Below are 23,288 nucleotides of genomic sequence, written 5' to 3' on the forward strand. Positions count from 1 at the left end.
GTATTATTACTCAGGAAATTTCAGCAAGAAAATTGAAAATTTTTTATCTCGTGAAAAGTTGGAATAATACAGAAAAAAAGCTGCTGAATCCAATGGAACAAACCGCGTTGCCCTATGACTTTTAGTTTTCGAGTTATGAATTTTTTTATTGAATAAAATTTTCCACTATGACAAATGGCTACCCTAAATTTAGGAAAAAAAAATTAAATTTTTAATTCCTGTGAAAAATTGGTATAATATGTAAAATGAGCCGTAGAATTCAATGGAACAAACCGCATTGCTCTACGACTTTTAGTTTTTTTTTAATGAATTTTTTTATTGAAAAACTTTGATCGCCTCTGTAGCCGGAACCGTTGCCCGGGGCGGCTCCGGGTTTAGACGAAAAACTAGCTAAAATTTAGCGCTATCAGATGGTTTTTTGCTCGTTGCTCTAAGTCTTACAGTTTCCGAGAAAAACGTAAAAAAAGCTTTTCATTTTCACTTTTTTTCAATTTTCAACCGCCAATTACGGCGAAACTATTAGAGTTATCGAGAAACGGAAAAATAGAGGACAACCGGAATAAATAACTCTACAAAATGGCATAGGACTCAAGACGATATCTCGCAAAAAAAATTTCAATTTTCAAACGCCGATTACGGCCAAACTAAAAGAGCTAGGAGAAAACGCTTTTTTAGATCGCAAAGAGCACATCAAAATCTATAAGATAGGATCGGTTTTATTTGATTTTGAGACATTTTAAAAATTGACCGATTTCTAAGGGGGGGGTGTTAACTTTTTTTATTTTTTTTTTATTTTTTCATTTACCCCTAGACTATTCGAAAAAGTGGAACTGTTTTGATCTATACCTATGCAAAATGATCCGGGGAATCGATTGGCATCGAGAAAATTGCCAAATTCCCAATAGTTTTTTAGTTATGAATTTTTTAAAATTTTACCAATTTTTGCATTTGTCGCCAATTTGCTCGAAAACTATTAGCAGGAGAACAATAATTTTTTTTAAAAAACATAGATAATTTAAAGAGCTTTCCAACGATAGTACACTTCAGGGGGTTATCTCTGATAGTTCCGGAGCTATTGCTCGACAAAAGTTCCGGGTACCCAAAATCGACAAAAACTGCGACGAAAATTGAAAAAATCAAACATCAAAAAATCAAACATATGGACTTTTTGTGGACTTTTAACAACTTTTGTGGGTTGTTAAGACATAAAGAAGTCCATAAAAATTTGCTGGAGTGAGTTTAAAAAAAATAAAAATTAAACCTTTTTGAAGGTAAGTAAGGAAATTTGAGCACAAAAAATAAAATTTTAAATTTCGTTGAAAGTTGGTATAATACAGAAAATGAGCCGCTGAATTCAATGGAACAAACCGCATTGCTCTACGACTTTTAGTTTTCAAGTTATGAATTTTTTTTTAGTAAATAAAATTTTTCACTATAGTTATTGCGTATCTTAATTTTTAGCAAAAAACTTTAAAAGTTTACATCTTGTTAAAAGATGGTTTTATACGCAAAATGAGCCGCTAAATTCAATGGAAAAAACCGCATTGCTCTACGACTTTTAGTTTTTTAGTTATGAATTTTTTGAAAAATAATTCGGCGCATCCACCATTTTTCAAATTAAAATAAAATAACTTACGGCAATACTATTCGAAAAAGTGGAAGTATTTTTATCCATGCTTATGCAAAATGATCCGGGGAATCGATTAGCGTCGAAAAAATTGCCAAATTCAGAATAGTTTTTGAGTTATGAATTTTTAAAAAAATTAAAAATGAAATACGGAATAACGATTAAATTGTTTTATTCTCTTCTTACAATTTCCCACAAGTGGAAAGCTTTGATTAAATTTATTACAATTTGGTCCAATAATTCAATCTAGAATTTCTTCGGTTAAGTTATGCCAGGCTTCATGTCTATGATCCGGATATCTAATCATATCCAACCATTGTTTCAACCTCAGTCCCTTCGATCCGGTGCCTCCTAGGATCAAACCCCCCAAATAATCGTTACTTTTGCCATAGTCCTTATCATAGACTGTGATATAGAGACTTTGCGTGGCCAACTCTGTGGGACGTGTCTCAAACGCAAACTCCTCGTTATAAACCGGGTTAAGATTTTTCCATTTAATGGAAGTCTTGTGCTTGCGGTGGCAAGGATCTGGTCGTAATTGCCTAAAAAAAATTTTTCGTACAACGGTGTACAGTCACCCAAAATGAAAATGATGCGTTCATAAACGAAGCTTAAGGTTCGCGGTCTGTCTTTATGCAACGAGCGTATGCGAGTGCCGTATTTTACAACTTATTTCGTTTATGGATGCGTCATTTTCACTTTTGGCGACTGTACTTACAGTTTAACAAACGGGTCGGAGAACCCGTTATTGTCCATTGGCAGTAAGTTGGCACACCTGCACACCATCACCAGCAACGCCCTCCTCTTGGTGCTGTAGCACAGCGATAGGAGGATTTGTCCACGTGACCACAAATCGTCGAACCATTGGTTCAATTCGGGTGCTGGGAGTGGCCCCTTTTGCTCGTGTCGCATCTCCTCCAGAGAGGCGGCCACGTAGATGGTGTTTTGTTGTTTGAGTTTGGCCAGTCCGATCCTGGTCTCGCCCATGTAGTCGTGTCCGAACTTATCGTCGTCCACCACCAGGACGTGGAGGGCCTTCTTCGAGAGGTCGCTCTCGGAGATGTCGTAGAAAGTTAGGTTTTCGTTGAATTCGGGATTGCGTGTTTTGTGGACGGTCTTGGTGCGGAGGCGGGTCGAGGGCTTGGCGTTGGGGAGGATGTTCAGTTTGCAGAAGGGGTCCGAGAGGCCGTTGATGTCCATGGGGATGAGGTTTTTGGCACGGTAGACGGTGCAATGGAGGGTGGAGGTGATGGGGTCGTAGGTGAGGGAGAGCTCGATGGTGCCGAGGGAGTGGTCGGAGGGTTTGTGCTCCTCCAGGTTGCTCTACGGGAGAAAAATTTAAATTGGCAATGTTGCCAACTTATTTTCACTAACTGGTCACTAAAGCAGTACAAAAACTACGATTTTTTAATTTTTAAATTTATTTTCCTTTTTTTGATCAAATCATTAGATATTGCCAATGTTGCCAACTTAAAATCACTGGCCACTAAAGCATTAAGAAGTCGACAATATAATATAAAAAAACAGTTTCGTGTGAAGTTTAAAACACTTCTCTCTATTTTTGACAAAATTGATAAATTTTGACAATGTTGCCAACTCAATTTCAATGTCTCTTGCCACTAAAGCAATATAGAAATCTACAAAATAATTAAAAAATGAGTTTGCAGTTACGTTTTAAAATTTTTTTTCTTTTTTTGACAAAACGAATAATTAGTGACAAAGTTGCCAACTTAATTTTTAAACTTCTGGCCTCTAAAGCGGTACGAAAATCATCAATATATTTAAGAAAATAAGTTTGGGGTCAAGTTTAAAATAAATTCATTCTTTGTGATAAAATTAATAAATATTGCCAATATTGCCAACTCAATTTCAATGTCACTGGCCACTAAAACAGTATAGAAATCTAATTAAAATGTGAATTAGGAGTTAGGTTTTAAATATGCCTCACATTTTTTTTATAAAATTAATAAATAATGACAATGTTGCCAACTTAATTTCAAAATCACTGGCCACTAAAGCGGAACAAAAATTAACAATATATTAAGAAAATGAGTTTGGGGTCAAATTTAAAATAAATTCACTCTTTGTGAAAAAATTTTTAAATATTGCCAATGTTGCCAACTCAATTTTAACGTCACTGGCTACTAAAACAGTATAGAAATCTAATTAAAGGTGAGTTGAAAGTGAGGTTTTAAATATGTCACACTTTTTTTACAAAATTAATAAAACATGACAATGTTGCCAACTTAATTTCTAAACCACTGACCACTAAAGCGGTACAAAAATTAAGATTATTTTAAAAAAATGAGTTTTGAGTTAAGTTTTAAATAAATTCACTTTTTGTGACAAAATTTATAAATATTGCCAATGTTGCCAACTCAATTTCAATGTCACTGGCCACTAAAACAGTATAGAAATCTAATTAAAATGTGAATTAGGAGTTAGGTTTTAAATATGCCTCACATTTTTTTTATAAAATTAATAAATAATGACAATGTTGCCAACTTAATTTCAAAACCACTGGTCTCTAAAGCGGTACAAAAATTAACAATATATTAAGATAATAAGTTTAGGGTTCAGTTTAAAATAAATTTATTCTTTGTGACAAAATTTATAAATATTGCCAATGTTGCCAACTCAATTTCAATGTCACTGGACACTAAAACAGTATAGAAATCTAATTAAAATGTGAGTTGAGAGTTGGGGTTAAATATGTCTCACTTTTTTTACAAAATTAATAGATAATGACAATGTTGCCAACTTAATTTCAAAACCACTGATCACTAAAGCGGTACAAAAATTAAGATTATATTAAAAAAATGAGTTTTGAGTTAAGTTTTAAATAAATTCATTTTTTGTGACAAAATTTATAAATATTGCCAATGTTGCCAACTCAATTTCAATGTCACTGGCCACTAAAACAGTATAGAAATGAGTTGGGAGTTAGGTTTTAAATATGTTTCACTTATTTTACAAAATTAATAAATAATGACAATGTTGCCAACTTAATTTCAAAACCACTGGCCACTAAAGCGGTACAAAAATCAACTATAATTAAGAAAATAAATTTGAGGTCAAGTTTAAAATAAATTCACTCTTTGTGACAAAATTTATGAATATTGCCAATGTTGCCAACTCAATTTCAATGTCACTGGCCACTAAAGCAGTATAGAAATCTACAGTATAACTAAAAAATGAGTTTAGAATTAAATTTTATTTTTTTTCTTTTCTTTTTAACAAAATTAATAAATATTTCAATGTTGCCAACTTAATTTTTAAGCTACTGGACACTAGAACGTTAAAAATATTTAAAAAAAATTAGTTTGGAGTTAAGTTTAAACACATTATTTCCATTATTTTTTTGACAAAATGTATGAATATTGTCGAAGTTGCCAACCTAATTGCAATGTCACTAAATCAATATTGGAATCTACAATATAATATAAAATGAGGTCTTTGGTCACTAAAGCAGTATAGAAGTTTCGAATATAATTAAAAAATGAGTTAAAAATCAGGTTTTAAATTTTTTTTTTCTTTTTTGTCAAAGTTAAGGAATATTGACAATGCTGCCAACTTAATTTCGAAGTCATTGGTCACTAGAGCGCTACAAAAATCCACAAGATAATAAAAAAATGAGTTTAGAGTTATGTTTTAAACAAAAGTGAGTTTGAGTTAAATTTTAAATTTTATCTCTCTTTTTTTGGCAAAATTAATGAATTATTCAACCCTCTCGTTCTAAATATAGATAAAAAATTGATTCGTCCTCTCGATAAACCCAATTAAATCAATACTTGGTTTCGTTTCGTACTCACTTTAAATATGCTGCTGCTCACACTTGAAGTACTCGGCGAAACTCGATCCTCGCTCCTGCTGTCGCTCCAATTCCACTCTGATAAGGATCTGCTAACTGTGGATTCCCTCCGGGATAGCTCGGATCCCTCAGCCTGATCCCAAACCTTCGTTTCGCTTAAATTCAGCGAACCTAAGCCTTTTAATGATTCCATCTCTTTGCTTTGTTGCGACTCGCTAGCGCTGGATTGTCTCCTATTATTGTTACTCACATATCAAAGGACTAATTTTTTTTTTATTAAATTTATTACTTACTTGTGTGTCGACATCGTGGCGACGTCTTGGACGGACTCGTGGCCATCTGTGGGAAAACCAATTGTTTTATTAAAAGATGGTACAGTCCGATGTAATTATAGAGGGTGCGTTTAGTGTTTTCAATTTTTAATAAGGCGCTATTACGGGTTTTTGAATAATCGATGGGGTAGGAGGGAGAAATGGGACACACGTGCTGTTTGTTTTTTTTTCTCTTGATTCACAACAAAGTTTCTAAACTGAAATTACAATACACTTTCACAAAAATAAATTAAAAAAAATCTTAACTTGAAATCCATAACGGCCAGGTCAGAATAGTTTGCACAGGTGAATTTTTTGAGTTATTTTACCTGAAATTTTGTCGTGTTTCGGGTAATTTTTAGATCAAAAAATTTGATTTTGAGACACTTTAAAAATTGACCGATTTCTAAGTTAACTTTTTTTTAATTTGTTTTATTTTTTCATTCGCGGCTAAACTATTCCAAAAAGTGGAACTATTTTGATCCACACCTATGCAAAATGATCCGGGGAATTGATTGGCATGGAGAAAATTGCCAAATTCCCAATAGTTTTTTGGTTATGAATTTTTTTAGATTTTACCAATTTTTGCTTTTATCTGCAATTTGCTCGAAAACTATTAGTCGGAGAACAATAATCTTTTTTGAAAAAAATAGATTATGCAAAGAGCTTTCCAACGATAATACACTTCGTGGGGTTTTCTCTAACAGCTATTGCTCGACAAATGTTCCGGGTACTCAAAATCGACCAAAACTGCGACAAAAATTGCAAAAATCAAAACATCAAAAATCGAAGCAATTAATTTTTTTTCTACTTTTACCAACTGTAGGGGGTTGTTAAGGCATATAGAAGTCCGAAAAACTATGATAGAACGAGTTTAAAAAAAAATATTTTTTTCACTTTCTTGAAGGTGAGTGCACTCAGGAAATTTTAGCAAAAAAAATTAAAATTTTAAATTACGTGAAAAGTTGGTATAACACAGAAAATGAACAGCTGAATTCAATGGAACAAACCGCATTGCTCTACGACTTTTAGTTTTTAAGTTATGAATTTTTTGAAAAATAATTCTGCGCATCCACCATTTTTCAAATTAAAATAAAATAAATTACGGCAATACTATTCGAAAAAGTGGAAGTATTTTTATCCATGCCTATGCAAAATGATCCGGGGAATTGATTGGCATGGAGAAAATTGCCAAATTCCCAATAGTTTTTTGGTTATGAATTTTTTTAGATTTTACCATTTTTTGCTTTTATCTGCAATTTGCTCGAAAACTATTAGTCGGAGAACAATAATCTTTTTTGAAAAAAATTGATTATGCAAAGAGCTTTCCAACGATAATACACTTCGTGGGGTTTTCTCTAACAGTTCCGGAGCTATTGCTCGACAAATGTTCCGGGTACCCAGAATCGACCAAAACTGCGACAAAAATTGCAAAAATCAAAACATTAAAAATCGAAGCAATTAATTTTTTTTCTACTTTTATCAACTGTAGGGGGTTGTTAAGGCATATAGAAGTCCGAAAAACTATGATAGAACGAGTTTTAAAAAAAAATATTTTTTTCACTTTCTTGAAAGTAAGTGCACTCAGGAAATTTTAGCAAAAAAAAATTAAAATTTTAAATTACGTGAAAAGTTGGTGTAATACAGAAAATGAGCCGCTGAATTCAATGGAACAAACCGCATTGCTCTACGACTTTTAGTTTTTTAGTTATGAATTTTTTGAAAAATAATTCGGCGCATCCACCATTTTTCAAATTAAAATAAAATAAATTACGGCAATACTATTCGGAAAAGTGGAAGTATTTTTATCCATGCCTATGCAAAATGATCCGGGGAATTGATTGGCGTGAAGAAAATTGCCAAATTCCCAATAGTTTTTTGGTTATGAATTTTTTTAGATTTTACCAATTTTTGCATTTATCTGCAATTTGCTCGAAAACTATTAGTTGGAGAACAATAATCTTTTTTGAAAAAAATAGATTATGCAAAGAGCTTTCCAACGATAATACACTTCGTGGGGTTTTCTCTAACAATTCCGGAGCTATTGCTCGACAAAAGTTCCGGGTACCCAAAATCGACCAAAACTGCGACAAAAATTGCAAAAATCAAAACATTAAAAATCGAAGCAATACTTGAAATCCATAACGGCCAGGTCAGAATAGTGTGCACAGGTGAATTTTTTGAGTTATTTTACCTGAAATTTTGTCGTGTTTCGGGTAATTTTTAGATCAAAAAAAAATGACTAGTTAAAAAAATTGACTTTTAAAAATTAAAAAAATCACGACTTGGAAACTATCAGTTTTAGGCGAAAACGACTTACGTAGTCGCATTCCTTGAATGATTTTATACACGATGTTGTCGATTTCGGAGCGTTCCGGGTGATTTTTAAAATAAATAAAAAATAAAAAAATCAGATTGACTACAAAAAATTTAATTTTTAAATTAAAAAATAACTATGAGTTTTGGGCTACAACGGTTTACGTGACCGCATTCCTCGGATAATTTTACACAAGATATCGTCGAGCCCGGGTGTTTCGGAAGGTTCTTAAATTTAAAAAAATTTAAAAAATTTGTTGGTCTAGAAAAAATCGATTTTTTGAAATTGAAAATAGTTTGGAAACTATGGTTTTTAGGCTAAAACGGTTTGCATGGTCGCATTTTGCGGACGATTTTCCACATGATGACGTTTATTTCGGAGACTTTTCGGGTGATTTGTAAATTAAAAAAAAAGGGAAAAAATCTTATTGACTACAAAAATTCGTTTTTTTTTTAATATCATAATTTGGGAGTTAAGAGTTTTAAGGTGTTTCCCTGGATGATAATATGCATGATATCGTCGATTCCTGAGTTTCAGAGTGCTGTTTTTTTAAGTAAAAAAAAAAAATAGAAAAAATCAGATTTTTTGAAAAAAGATTTTTTAAAATAAAAAATTTCTAACTTGGAATCCATTAGTTTTAGGCTAAAACCGTTTACGTGGTTGCTTTTCCCGAATGACTTTATACAAGATGTCGGCGATTACGGGGGTTTCGTGTGATTTTTAGAATAAAAAAAAAATAAAAAATTAGACTGTCTACAAAAAAAAACGTTTTTTAAAATAAAAAAAATCATAACTTGGGAACTAACAATTTTAGGTTAAAACGAATTGGGTGGCCGTATTATCCGGATGATTTTACTCATGACAGCGTAGTTTCCGGTGTTTCTGGGTGATTTTTAATTAAATAATAAAAGGAAAGAAAAATGTGACTTGAAAAAATCGACTTAAAAAATTCATAACTTTGAAACTTTTAGTTTTAGGTCAAAACGAATTGCCTAGTCGCATTCCCCGGACGATTTTACACACGATGTCGTCGATTTCGGGACATTTCGGATGCTTTTGAAATGAAAAAAAATTTAAATATTTAATTGGCCCAAAAAATTTGATTTCGAAAATAGAAAAATTCATAACTTTGAAACCATCAGTTTTCGGCCAAATCTGTTTACATGGTGACATTCCCTGGATAATTTTACACATGATTTGGTCAAATCCGGGATGTTTCGAGTGATTTTGTAATTAATAAAAAGCAAAAATTTGAAGGCTACAAAAAAAAAACGATTTTTTCAAATAAAGAAAAAATCATAACTTGGAAACTATATCTTTTAGGCAAAAATGGTTTACGTGGCCGCTTTCCCCGGACGATTTTACATATGATTTACTCAAATCCGGAGTGTTTTGGGTAATTTTGTAATTAATAAAATGAAAAAAATTAAAGGCTACAAAAATCGACTTTTTAAAATAAGAAAAAATCATAACTTTGAAACTATATTTTTTAGGCCAAAACGGTTTGCGTGGCCGTTTTCCCCGGACGATTTTACATCCGACATTGACAATTCCGGGGCGCTCCGGGTGATTTCCGGGCACCCAAAAATTCGCAAATATCGCAAAAAATTCACTCGTCATAGAGCATTTTAGGCCATTACATGGTGTTTTATTTGAAAAAAAAAGTAAAAAAAAATAAAAAACAAATAGAAATAGACATAAGAAATACCATGAGTGCTTTCCGTACTAGAATTCCTCCTCTGTATCCTCGTCCAAATTTTCCTCTCCTCATCCGACGAGCTGTCTTCATCCCGGTAATTCCCCTTCGAATTTCGACCAATTTTCCCCAGACTGTGTCTGTAATTTTGGTTTTTTTCCGCCGGAAGTATATATTTGGGGATGCTTTTGAAAAACCAAGCGCCTGATTTTTTCCAAATTTCGCGCGTTTCGGCACAAATCATACACAACCAATAGTTACGTGCTGCTTTAGTATACGTTTCAATGGCACATTTTTGGCACACTAGACGGCGACAGTCGATACAGAGCACTTTCTGGGCCCCCAACATTCCAAAACCATCGCCGCAGAGGAGACACTGAGAGGGGCTGCGCCCCAGGGCGTTGCGACGCATGTTTTCCAGACGCTCGACCAGACGCCCAACCTGTTTTCATTTATTTTTAATAATAATAAAAATAATAATAATAATAATAATAATAATAATAATTTTAAAAAATAGTGAACAAAAATATTATAAATCTCTAGAAAAATGAATATAAAAATATAAAAAAATATAAAAACTACTGAAGAAAAATAACAAAAAACAAAACAAGACGAAAAAAACAAAAAGCAAAAGAAATTTTGAAAAAAAACTAGAAATTAGCAAAATATGCTTTTATTTGTTTACCGAAAGTTTTTCTTTAAGCAAATGACAGAAATTCTGCATATAGGGTGATTCTTTTAGGACCTATACACTAGAAACTTTTTAATAATAGCTCAAATTCCGCGTGTTTTTTTTATTTTAAAAACTGTGATAGATCCAAAAGGCTTTGATAAAAGTCTCCAGAAAAATCAATGTTTTTTTGATTGCCATTAAAAAATTTAATTTAAAATTCTATTTGAAAAACATGTCTTATAATCATTTCTTGATCACCATTTTCAAAAAATCATGGTAGCCTTGCAATTTGACAGTTGATAATTTTGAAGATTTCAGAAGATTTGTCATTTGGTTGTCAGTTATTCAAAAGATTTCAATCTCTGCAAATAAAAATTTTGACAAAAAAATTGATAAAAGAACGTAAGCTTTCGCGGTTAGAGACAAATGATGACTAGGTTATTTTGACATGTATGTCAATGTTTTTTAAAACAATTGACTTACATGTCAGAAACTATGACAGATAAGTACCAACAACTTAGGTTAAAATTTACTCAGTTCTTAAGACAAATTCAAAAAAAATTAAAGATGGCGCCACTTTTTTTACCGTTGCGAAAGTTCAGCCATTTTAAAAATATTTTAATTGAATTAAAGTGGTCGAAAATTTTGACAAAAAAATTGATAAAAGAACGAAAGCTTTCGCGGTTAGAGTCAAATGAAGACTAGGTTATTTTGACATGTATGTCAATGTTTTTTAAAACAATTGACATACATGTCAGAAACTATGACAGATAAGTACCAACAACTTAGGTAAAAATTTACTCAGTTCTCAAGACAAATTCAAAAAAAAATTAAAGATGGCGCCACTTTTTTTACCGTTGCGAAAGTTCAGCCATTTTAAAAATATTTTAATTGAACTAAAGTGGTCGATTTGGATTGTGTACAAAATTTTAAGGTTCTAGCTAGCTATATTAGAAGTTAATACAGAAGTTAAAATGTTTCTAACGTATTTCCTAATAGAATCACCCTGTATAACTTATTGATCGTATTGTGGGAGGGAGATCTTTCAAATATTACTGTTTTAAACTTAGGTAATGAGAGATCAGTCAAGACCAGATTATCGGAAACTTTTTAACCTGCAATTTTTAAAAAACTTCATAAAACTTGAATTGAATCTGTTTGTTAAAAATGTAAATATTTGAGACAATTTTTTTATTTTTTATTCCTAAATGGCTTGTCTCCCAAATGTGTTTTGAACATTCTGAAGTTGTGTTTAACCTTCCTAATTTAAAATAGGATATTTTTTCGACTCTTTTATTAGTTTTTTGCTAAAAAAATAATACAACATTATATAGTTTTTTAATGTTTCTCTCTCACAGTTTTTAAGTTTCTCAGTATTTTTTAGTTTTCAAATTTTTTAATGTATTTACTTCCCAGTTAGTTTATTACCTTTTCAGGCACTGACAGAATTTTATTTTCTCAGTTTTTTAGTTTTTTTTTTGTATTTAAGTTTTTTATCTTTTTACTTTCTTAGTGTGTTGATTTTTTATTTAATGTAATGTTTCCATTTATTAGTGTTTCTTTTTTTTAGTTTTTTTTTTCAGTTTCTCTTTCTTTTAGTCACTTTGTTCTTCGGAATTTCAATCTCACTCTTTTTTGGTTTTTTTATTTCAGCTTTTGAGTTTCTCAGTGTCAAAGTTATTTTTCTTAATTTATTAATTCACTATCTACTATTTGTTCCTAAATTATTTTGTAAGGTTGTATTGTCTTTTAAGGCTGAGGATTCACGAGCTCTTTGTAAAATAGTTATGATTTGATATTTTTTAACAAAATCTCACAAAAAAAACTAAGTTAAGTAAGTTAATAAAGTTGATTAAAAAAAATAATGGTGTTGTTACAAAAACTCACAATGAAATGAAATTAACAAATATTTGTCTGTTTGTGGGCGAAATTTTAATTAGATAAAAGGAATAAAAACGTGTTTGAATTATTTGCTACAAATCGCAGAACGTAAATAATTTGAAAATCTCGTTAAAAGTTAGTTTTAAATTATGTTTTGCCCAATTTTTGCAGTCAAAGAGAGCAGAGCTCTATTTCCCTAGCTAGAAAAGTGGAATCATTAAATCAATAAATCATTCGTCATCCTTTAACAATCCCCAATTACCATCACAACAAACACAAAAAAACAAACAATTTCTTCCGTTAATTCGTAAACAAAGTGTAAATTTTTGTATAAAGTATTCCAGTTGTGGAAAAATTCGTTAGTGACAAATTTTACAAAAAAAATTGAGTATAAAATTCCATGGAAAATAAAAATGTTATTTGAATGAAAAAATTTAGGTGTCTATAAAAATAGGAGCGGTCCCAAAATTGGGCCTTGTGGAACACCGGCTAGACTTCGCCCCATAGAGTTGTATATTTATTTATTTATTTTTTTATAAAAGCTTATTATTATTATTATTATTATTATTATTATTATTATTATTATTATTATTATTATTATTATTATTATTATTATTATGTAACAATTAAATATTAAAAAATTGTTGAAAGATAATTTTGCACAAGAATTGTTCCCAAAGGTTTATTTTGCTATATTTTTTTATTTTTGTTTTTTGTTTTATTTTTTCCCGTTCTACAGAAAATAAAAATGTTATTTGAATGAAAAAATTTCGGTGTCTATAAAAAAGGAGCGGTCCCAAAGTTGTGCCTTGTGGAACACCGGCTAGACTTCGCCCCATAGAGTTGTATATTTATTTATTTATTTTTTTATAAAAGCCTATTATTATTATTATTATTATTATTATTATTATTATTATTATTATTATTATTATGTAACAATTTAATATTAAAAAATTTTTAAAAAATATTTTTGCACAAGAATTGTTCCAAGGGCTTCAATTTAGCTATATTTTTTTATTTTTGTTTTTTGTTTTATTTTTACCCGTTCTACGGAAAATAAAAATGTTAATTGATTGAAAAAATTTAGGTGTCTATAAAAAAAGGAGCGGTCTCAAAATTGTGCCTTGTGGAACACCGGCTAGACTTCGCCCCACAGAGTTGTATATTTATTTATTTATTTTTTTTATAAAGGCCTATTATTATTATTATTATTATTATTATTATTATTATTATTAACAATTTAATAATAAAAAATTGTTGAAAGATAATTTTGCACAAGAATTATTCCCAGGGCTTTAATTTTGCTATATTTTTTATTTTTGTTTTTTGTTTTATTTTTACTTGTTCTACGGAAAATAAAAATGTTATTTGAATGAAAAAAATTAGGTGTCTATAAAAATAGGAGCGGTCCCAAAATTGTGCCTTGTGGAACACCGGCTAGACTTCGCCCCACAGAGTTGTATATTTATTTATTTATTTTTTTATAAAGGCCTATTATTATTATTATTATTATTATTATTATTATTATTACAATTTAATAATAAAAAATTGTTGAAAGATAATTTTGCACAAGAATTATTCCCAGGGCTTTAATATTGCTATATTTTTTATTTTTGTTTTTTGTTTTATTTTTACTTGTTCTACGGAAAATAAAAATGTTATTTGAATGAAAAAAATTTAGGTGTCTATAAAAATAGGAGCGGTCCCAAAATTGTGCCTTGTGGAACACCGGCTAGACTTCGCCCCACAGAGTTGTATATTTATTTATTTATTTTTTTATAAAGGCCTATTATTATTATTATTATTATTGTTATTATTATTATTATTATTATTGTTATTATTATTATTATTATTATTATTATTATTATTATTATTATTATTATTATTATTATTATTATTATTATTATTACAATTTAATAATAAAAAATTGTTGAAAGATAATTTTGCACAAGAATTATTCCCAGGGCTTTAATTTTGCTATATTTTTTATTTTTGTTTTTTGTTTTATTTTTACCCGTTCTACGGAAAATAAAAATGTTATTTGAATGAAAAAATTTCGGTGTCTATAAAAATAGGAGCGGTCCCAAAATTGTGCCTTGTGGAACACCGACTTCGCCCCACAGAGTTGTATATTTATTTTTTTATTTATTTTATAAATTCCTATTATTATTATTATTATTATTATATCAATTTAATAATAAAAATTGTTGAAAGATAATTTTGGGCTTTAATTTTTTAATTTTTGTTTTTTGTTTTGTTTTTACCCGTTCTTGTTCAGTGAGGTCGATTTCCTCGGCCCGCTTGATGACGCTGACGATGGCTTCTTGCTCCTCTGGCCCTAAGGGCTGGTTTGTTGTGGTTCCGTGTGTGTTTAAGGTGGCCGTTTTGACACTCCATCCCGCTTTGAGTCTGTAATAATATGTTTGAAAAATTGTTTCGTCCGAAAACAACATCTGTTGGTGATGATAAGGGAGATTAGTTGTAATAACGGTGATAAACAATGTAAAGAGCAAAGTTGGCGAAAGCCATTTGCGTCTCGAAATAAAATTTGCGTTTCGTAATTTTGTTAGAGATTATCCTTTGAAGTGTAACTGCTCGCCGACGACGAGACTGACACACTTTGAGATTTAATTCTGATTTAATCAAAATGCACTTTGTTGCTGTACAACTGCGTACGACTAGAAAATTTCACTGATGGTTTTATTGATTTGAGGCTGGAATGCCGTAAAGTGCCAGGTTTGTGTTGGATGAATGGTGAAAGTAATGCCTAATGGACGCAATTAAATCAATCGGGGCTTGGGGCTTGTCGTGAGGAGCTTATTTATCGGGAAAAGTGGTCACCAGGAGGCAAAATAACCCGACTTTCTGTACACAAAAAATTCAACTTAAATAGAAAACTACCACTTGTAAAAAAAAAACAAGAAGAAAATAATAGATGAATTAAATTAAAGTTAGTTGAGCTTGAAAGTAAAAAACTGAAGCTTTAATGCCTTAACGTGTGAGGTCAAGATTTAAAAAAATGAGAAAGCTTCTTAAAAGTTGAATAACTTAACATTTTTTAAATGTTTTTACAAACATTTAAACGTCTCTCACTGATTAATGATTATAGTGCTTTATTACAAAAAATTACTTAACCAAAAAAAATTAAAAACAGTTTTAGTAAAACAAAAGCAAAATTTTTGTAATAAGATTTATGTTATTTAGGTCGCTACTAGACGTTTGTTACAGTGAAATAAATTAAATTTTAATATTTTCCGGAAAAGTGTTGTAAAATAATTTGAAAAATGAAAAATAATGTTTTTTTCGGCCTAATTTGGCATTGTTTTATTGAGTGACTTTTGATAAAATTTGATAAAATGAAAAAATGAGTAACAAATGTTTTTGCAAAATGCGACAAAGGGCTTGAAAAAAGCAAAAATTTGGCGATATTTTGTGTTTCTGACTTAAAACCCCTCTAAAACTAATTTTTTTTTGTAAATTTTGTGTTTTTTATTTTTTTAAGTAAATTTGACAGATCAAAACTGAGTTTCTAGCTTGAAAGTGCTTGAAAACTATACAGAAATATTATCATTCTTTACCCAAAGTTAATAATTTTTCTTATTACTTAAAAAAACGCACACGACGGCTCAAAAAATTTAAAAATAACTCACTTTTGTACCTGGTATATTGATTATATTTTTATTTATTTATTTATTTATTATTTATTTGTCAAAATGCGCAAAAAAGGTGTTTTTTCCATAATTTTTGGACGAAAATTGGCGAAATATTTGCGTTTCTAGCTGAAAAGGTGTTGGGAAATAATGTACTTACTTTTTTACCTTTTTTTTTACAATTTTTTTTTCAACTTGTGACGCAATTTTACGAATTAATTGTGTTTCTGATTTAAAATCACATCAAAACGTTAATAAAACAAAAAAAGGAAAGTTGTAATTTTTTGAGGAAACAACATTACGGAAAGAAATATAAACTAAAAACCTAGTCGAAGAAATCAAAAATAATACAATTTTAACATACTTTTGGTAATAATTGTGTTCAAAAAGCGAAAAAATAAGAGTTTTTTACTTTGAACGGGTAAAAATTTGGTGATATTTTGTGTTTCTGATTTAAATTCACACTAAAACGCTGATTTTTTTTTGTAAATTTATTAATTTTTTAATTACAATATAAAAAACTAAACAAAATTTTTATCTTAAAAGTTAGTTATTTTTACGATTATTTTTGGCAAAAGTGAATTTCTAGCTGATAGACGAACGAAAATGTATGCAAAAGACAAGAAAAAGATGAATTTAAAGTCATTTTTTTACATAATTTGGTGATTTTTGACGAAATATTTGCGTTTCACGCAGAAAAACGTGCTGAAATAATGCTTTAAAAAAATATCCTGTTTGATGTAGTTTTTGGACAGATTTTTGAATAAACATTGTCAAAAAACACTCCAAAACAAAAAATAAATAATTATTTTGGAGTGAATTTTCCAAAATCTTTAACAAAATCTTACGGCAAAACTAAACTTTCAAAAACGGTCGGAGAATTGTAAAAAAGATTTTTTTAAAATTAAAAAAAGCTTGCAAAACAGCTTTCCAAAGTCAAAACGTGGTTTAGTGATTATTATTTAGTGAGTTATTTTTCATAAACTACGTGAAACATTAGTGTTTTTGGCTAAAAAAAGCTGTTTTTTCGACTATTTTTGGCAAAATTCGGGAAAAAAGTCAATTTCTAGCTAAAAACGAACAAAAACACATGCAAAAGAAAAAATAAGTTGTGTGGTTTTTGACCAAGTTTCATAATTTTTGAGCTAATTTTGGACGAAATTTGACAAAATATTCGCGTTTTAGATTCAAAAAATAATGTTGAATGTTTTGTTTGACATGTTTGGTGTTATTGAGTTAATTTTTGGTAAAACTTTGTTAATAAACAATCTTTCTGAAGTAAGTTGTCATTTTCAGCTTAGATTATAATGTTTTTAAAATAATTTTTAATAATTAACTATGAAATTTTCGACCTTTTCGGCATCATTTTTTCTGTAGTTTTTGACGAAATTTTGCGAAACAATATGATACAAATTACTACATTATTACCAAGTTGGTGATATTTTTAACAAAATTTCGCAAAATAATTACTTGTATCCTTATTCTAACAAAAACCACTTCTAAACGCCAAAAAAACAATGAAAAATAGTTGTTTTTGTGCAAATTTTGCTGGGAATTTCGTGATTTTGTATTTTTTTAAATCTAATAGTTAATAAGAATATTGATTATATAAGAATAATGGTGTTTTTTTAAAAACATATACAATGAAATGAAATTAACAAATATTTGCCTGTTTTTGGGCGGAATTTTAATTAGACATAAGGAATAAAACTTGATTTAATGATTACTGGAGTTATTTTTGCTAAAATACGCGAAATAAAAGTGTTTTTGTCTGAAAAAAATACCAAAAAAAAGTAATTTTTGCGGTTATTTTTGACAAAATCTCCGACAAAAATGAATTTTTAGCTAAAAAACTAACGAAAATACATGAAAAAGAACAGATAAGTGTCATTTTTAACCAAGTTTTGTAATTTTTGAGCTGATTTTAGACGAATTTTGTAAAATATTTACGTTTCAGAGTGGAAAAATGTTGGACATTTTTGGTGTTTTTGAGTTAATTTTTCTAAAACTTTACAAAAAAAAATTTTTTTTAAAGATATCACTAAAATAAGTTGTTATTTTCTGGTTAGATTTTAGTGTTTTTCCTGATAATTTTCAATAATGAACAATGCCTTCTTGGCATTATTTTTTGGGTAGTTTTTTACGAAGTTTTGCAAAACAATGATAAAAATTAGTAAATTGGTAATATTTGGGTTTGTTTTTAGCAAAATCTTGCAAAATAACAATCACAATAAATTCTCTCTTAGTGGACATCTCCGAATAACGGACACCTCTTCACAACGGACATTTTTGTAGGAAAGTAACAAAACCTATATTAAAATTTCTCACCTCCAATTAAAGGACACCTCTCTAAAACGGACAATTAAAAATTCCCTACCTGTGTCCGTTGTTGAGAAGTTTTACTATATGCATATTTTAACGAAAACCACTCCAAAATTATTATTTTAGAGCGAATTTCGCTAGGAATTTCGTGATTTTGTATCTATTTTAAATCTTAAACTTAGCTAAGTTAATAAAAATTAATTATAAAAATAATGATTTTGTTTCACTCACAGTGAGATGAAACTGACAAATATTTGTCAGTTTGTGGGCGGAATTTTAATTAGATAAAAGGAATAAAATTTGGTTTAGTGATTATTGGAGTTATTTTTGCTAAAATACGCGAAATAATAGTGTTTTTGTCTGAAAGAAATTCCTAAAAAAAGTAATTTTTGCGATTATTTTTGACAGAATCTCCGACAAAAGTGAATTTTTAGCTAAAAACCGAACGAAAATACATGAAAAAGAAAAGATAAGTGTCATTTTTAACCAAGTTTCGTAATTTTTGAGCTGATTCTGGACGAATTTTTTAAAATATTTATCTTTTAGAGTGGAAAAATGTTGAACGTTTTTGCTGTTTTTTGAGTTAATTTTTGTAAAACTTAACAAAAGAAACAATTTTTCTAAAGATTGCACCAAAATAACTTATTTTCAGCTTAGATTTTAGTGTTTTTTTTCTGATAATTTTCAATAATTAACAACGTCATTTTCGATCTTTTTGACATTATTTTTTGGGTAGTTTTTCACGAAATTTTGCAAAACAATGGTAAAAATTAGGGTGATATTTGGGTTTGTTTTTAGCAAAATCTTGCAAAATAATAATCACAATAAATTCTCTCTTAGTGGACATCTCCGAATAACGGACACCTCTTCACAACGGACATTTTTGTAGAAAAGTAACAAAACCTCTTTAAAACGGACAATTAAAAATTCCCTACCTGTGTCCGTTGTTGAGAGGTTTTACTATATGCATATTTTAACGAAAACCACTCCAAAGTTATTATTTTAGAGCGAATTTCGCTAGGAATTTCGTGATTTTGTATCAATTTTAAATCTTAAACTTAGCTAAGTTAATAAAAATTAATTATAAAAATAATGATTTTGTTTCACTCACAGTGAGATAAAACTGACAAATATTTGTCAGTTTGTGGGCGGAATTTTAATTAGATAAAAGGAATAAAATTTGGTTTAGTGATTATTGGAGTTATTTTTGCTAAAATACGCGAAATAATAGTGTTTTTGTCTGAAAAAAATTCCTAAAAAAAGTAATTTTTGCGATTATTTTTGACAGAATCTCCGACAAAAGTGAAATTTTAGCTAAAAACCGAACGAAAATACATGAAAAAGAAAAGATAAGTGTCATTTTTAACCAAGTTTCGTAATTTTTGAGCTGATTTTGGACGAATTTTTTAAAATATTTATCTTTTAGAGTGGAAAAATGTTGAACGTTTTTGCTGTTTCTTGAGTTAATTTTTGTAAAACTTAACAAAAAAAACAATTTTTCTAAAGATTGCACCAAAATAACTTATTTTCAGCTTAGATTTTAGTGTTTTTTTTCTGATAATTTTCAATAATTAACAACGTCATTTTCGATCTTTTTGACATTATTTTTTGGGTAGTTTTTCACGAAATTTTGCAAAACAATGGTAAAAATTAGTAAATTGGTGATATTTGGGTTTGTTTTTAGCAAAATCTTGCAAAATAATAATCACAATAAATTCTCTCTTAGTGGACATCTCCGAATAACGGACACCTCTTCACAACGGACATTTTTGTAGAAAAGTAACAAAACCTCTCTAAAACGGACAATTAAAAATTCCCTACCTGTGTCCGTTGTTGAGAGGTTTTACTATATGCATATTTTAACGAAAACCACTCCAAAATTATTATTTTAGAGCGAATTTCGCTAGGAATTTCGTGATTTTGTATCTATTTTAAATCTTAAACTTAGCTAAGTTAATAAAAATTAATTAAAAAAATTAATGATTTTGTTTCACTCACAGTGAGATGAAACTGACAAATATTTGTCCGTTTGTGGGCGGAATTTTAATTAGATAAAAGGAATAAAATTTGGTTTAGTGATTATTGGAGTTATTTTTGCTAAAACACGCGAAATAATAGTGTTTTTGTCTGAAAAAAATACCAAAAAAAAGTAATTTTTGCGGTTATTTTTGACAAAATCTCCGACAAAAATGAATTTTTAGCTAAAAAACTAACGAAAATACATGAAAAAGAACAGATAAGTGTCATTTTTAACCAAGTTTTGTAATTTTTGAGCTGATTTTAGACGAATTTTGTAAAATATTTACGTTTCAGAGTGGAAAAATGTTGGACATTTTTGGTGTTTTTGAGTTAATTTTTCTAAAACTTTACAAAAAAAAATTTTTTTTAAAGATATCACTAAAATAAGTTGTTATTTTCTGGTTAGATTTTAGTGTTTTTCCTGATAATTTTCAATAATGAACAATGCCTTTTTGGCATTATTTTTTGGGTAGTTTTTTACGAAGTTTTGCAAAACAATGATAAAAATTAGTAAATTGGTAATATTTGGGTTTGTTTTTAGCAAAATCTTGCAAAATAACAATCACAATAAATTCTCTCTTAGTGGACATCTCCGAATAACGGACACCTCTTCACAACGGACATTTTTGTAGGAAAGTAACAAAACCTATATTAAAATTTCTCACCTCCAATTAAAGGACACCTCTCTAAAACGGACAATTAAAAATTCCCTACCTGTGTCCGTTGTTGAGAAGTTTTACTATATGCATATTTTAACGAAAACCCCTCCAAAATTATTATTTTAGAGCGAATTTCGCTAGGAATTTCGTGATTTTGTATCTTTTTTAAATCTTAAACTTAGCTAAGTTAATAAAAATTAATTATAAAAATAATGATTTTGTTTCACTCACAGTGAGATGAAACTGACAAATATTTGTCAGTTTGTGGGCGGAATTTTAATTAGATAAAAGGAATAAAATTTGGTTTAGTGATTATTGGAGTTATTTTTGCTAAAATACGCGAAATAATAGTGTTTTTGTCTGAAAAAAATTTCTAAAAAAAGTAATTTTTGCGATTATTTTTGACAGAATCTCCGACAAAAGTGAATTTTTAGCTAAAAACCGAACGAAAATACATGAAAAAGAAAAGATAAGTGTCATTTTTAACCAAGTTTCGTAATTTTTGAGCTGATTTTAGACGAATTTTTTAAAATATTTATCTTTTAGAGTGGAAAAATGTTGAACGTTTTTGCTGTTTTTTGAGTTAATTTTTGTAAAACTTAACAAAAGAAACAATTTTTCTAAAGATTGCACCAAAATAACTTATTTTCAGCTTAGATTTTAGTGTTTTTTTTCTGATAATTTTCAATAATTAACAACGTCATTTTCGATCTTTTTGACATTATTTTTTGGGTAGTTTTTCACGAAATTTTGCAAAACAATGGTAAAAATTAGTAAATTGGTGATATTTGGGTTTGTTTTTAGCAAAATCTTGCAAAATAATAATCACAATAAATTCTCTCTTAGTGGACATCTCCGAATAACGGACACCTCTTCACAACGGACATTTTTGTAGAAAAGTAACAAAACCTCTCTAAAACGGACAATTAAAAATTCCCTACCTGTGTCCGTTGTTGAGAGGTTTTACTATATGCACATTTTAACGAAAACCCCTCCAAAATTATTATTTTAGAGCGAATTTCGCTAGGAATTTCGTGATTTTGTATCTTTTTTAAATCTTAAACTTAAGCTAAGTTAATAAAAATTAATTATAAAAATAATGATTTTGTTTCACTCACAGTGAGATGAAACTGACAAATATTTGTCAGTTTGTGGGCGAAATTTTAATTAGCTAAAAGGAATAAAACCGTGTTTTAATTATTTGCTCCGAAAAGTTGGCTTTTTAAAAAATATTTTGCCCAATTTTCGCAGTCATCAAAGAGCCCCGAGCTCTATTATCCTAGCTAGAAAAGTGGAAGCATTAAATCAATAAAACATCCGTCATCCTTTAACAATCCCCAATTACCATCACAACAAACACGAAAAAACAAACAATTCCCTCCGTTTAGTTTACTCACTTGGCTCGAAGCGCCAATTGCCGATCATTGGGACAAACAAATCTGTTGGTAGCATCGTTGGCTCCACAATCGACCATTGTTTACCATGGACAAAAAGGGTGAAATAAATCACGTTGGTCGTTGCTTGAGAGTGGCCGTCGACGTCCGTCGCGACGCCTGCCAACGCGACAACTGTTGATATCACAGCCTGTTGCTCGCGTCGCGACGGCCGGCGCGCGTGACGTCACATCCGATCGATAAATTATTTCGAATAGACACGCGTTCCGGACGTTTGTTTTCGTGATTTGTGGCGTCGCGACGCCGGGTCTTAATTATGAGCACCGAAAAATTGCAAAAATTTCAAACTTGATGACAAAAAATATAAAAAGGAAGGGACGGGAAATTGTTTTAGTTATTACGTTATTAACTTGATTGGGTTTAGGGTCGAAAGGTTGTTTAATGAAATACTCAGATTACATTCTGGTCATTATTGTTGTGGTTCAGATTAATTTTGGTTTAATTGAGGTTTGAAGAAATTCGATCATTTTCAAAAGATTGTTGCAAGAGATGTTCTTTATTAATTTAATCTACAATTAAATGCGTGATTAACTGATCACGTGACCAAATTGAACTAATTTGATTGGTTTAATCGCGTTGTTAAGTTTTAACAACTAATTAAAATTTAAAGAAACTTTCTATAAACCTGCCTTAACTTTATTAAATTAAGTAACAGTAATAATGTTTTTTTAAGATTTTAAACATCATTGAACTAAAAAACTTTTAGCAATTTTAATATAAATTTTGACTAAATAAATCGAAAAACAAACTTCAATTTGAAAAAAAAATCATCCTAAACGTTAGATCGTAAAAAACAGGTTAAACTGCTCTACGACGAGTGGTTTTTTTTTTCAAAATTTATTAAAAAAGTTGCATTAGTAGTAAATAC

At 29.6% G+C, this 23,288-nt stretch overlaps 1 protein-coding gene across 2 annotated transcripts; it reads right to left on the reverse strand.

Moving 5' to 3' along the window:
* Positions 1-1,782: 1,782 nt before the first annotated feature.
* Positions 1,783-22,548, reverse strand: Rph (Rabphilin). 2 transcript variants are annotated; one of them, XM_064358450.1, is made up of 7 exons: positions 22,364-22,548; positions 14,581-14,725; positions 9,793-10,204; positions 5,732-5,777; positions 5,440-5,671; positions 2,346-2,950; positions 1,783-2,169 (listed from the first exon to the last, which is right to left on the reverse strand). In XM_064358450.1, exons 1-7 carry the CDS (start codon positions 22,438-22,440, stop codon positions 1,869-1,871), a joined length of 1,818 nt encoding a protein of 605 aa, XP_064214520.1. In that variant the 5' UTR covers positions 22,441-22,548; the 3' UTR covers positions 1,783-1,868. The 2 variants fall into 2 exon arrangements, with proteins under 2 accessions (XP_064214520.1, XP_064214519.1); XM_064358449.1 differs by having other exon boundaries at positions 9,775-10,204.
* Positions 22,549-23,288: the final 740 nt, after the last annotated feature.

Source organism: Tribolium castaneum, chromosome 8, assembly GCF_031307605.1.
Source record: "Tribolium castaneum strain GA2 chromosome 8, icTriCast1.1, whole genome shotgun sequence".
Lineage (NCBI taxonomy): Eukaryota > Metazoa > Arthropoda > Insecta > Coleoptera > Tenebrionidae > Tribolium > Tribolium castaneum.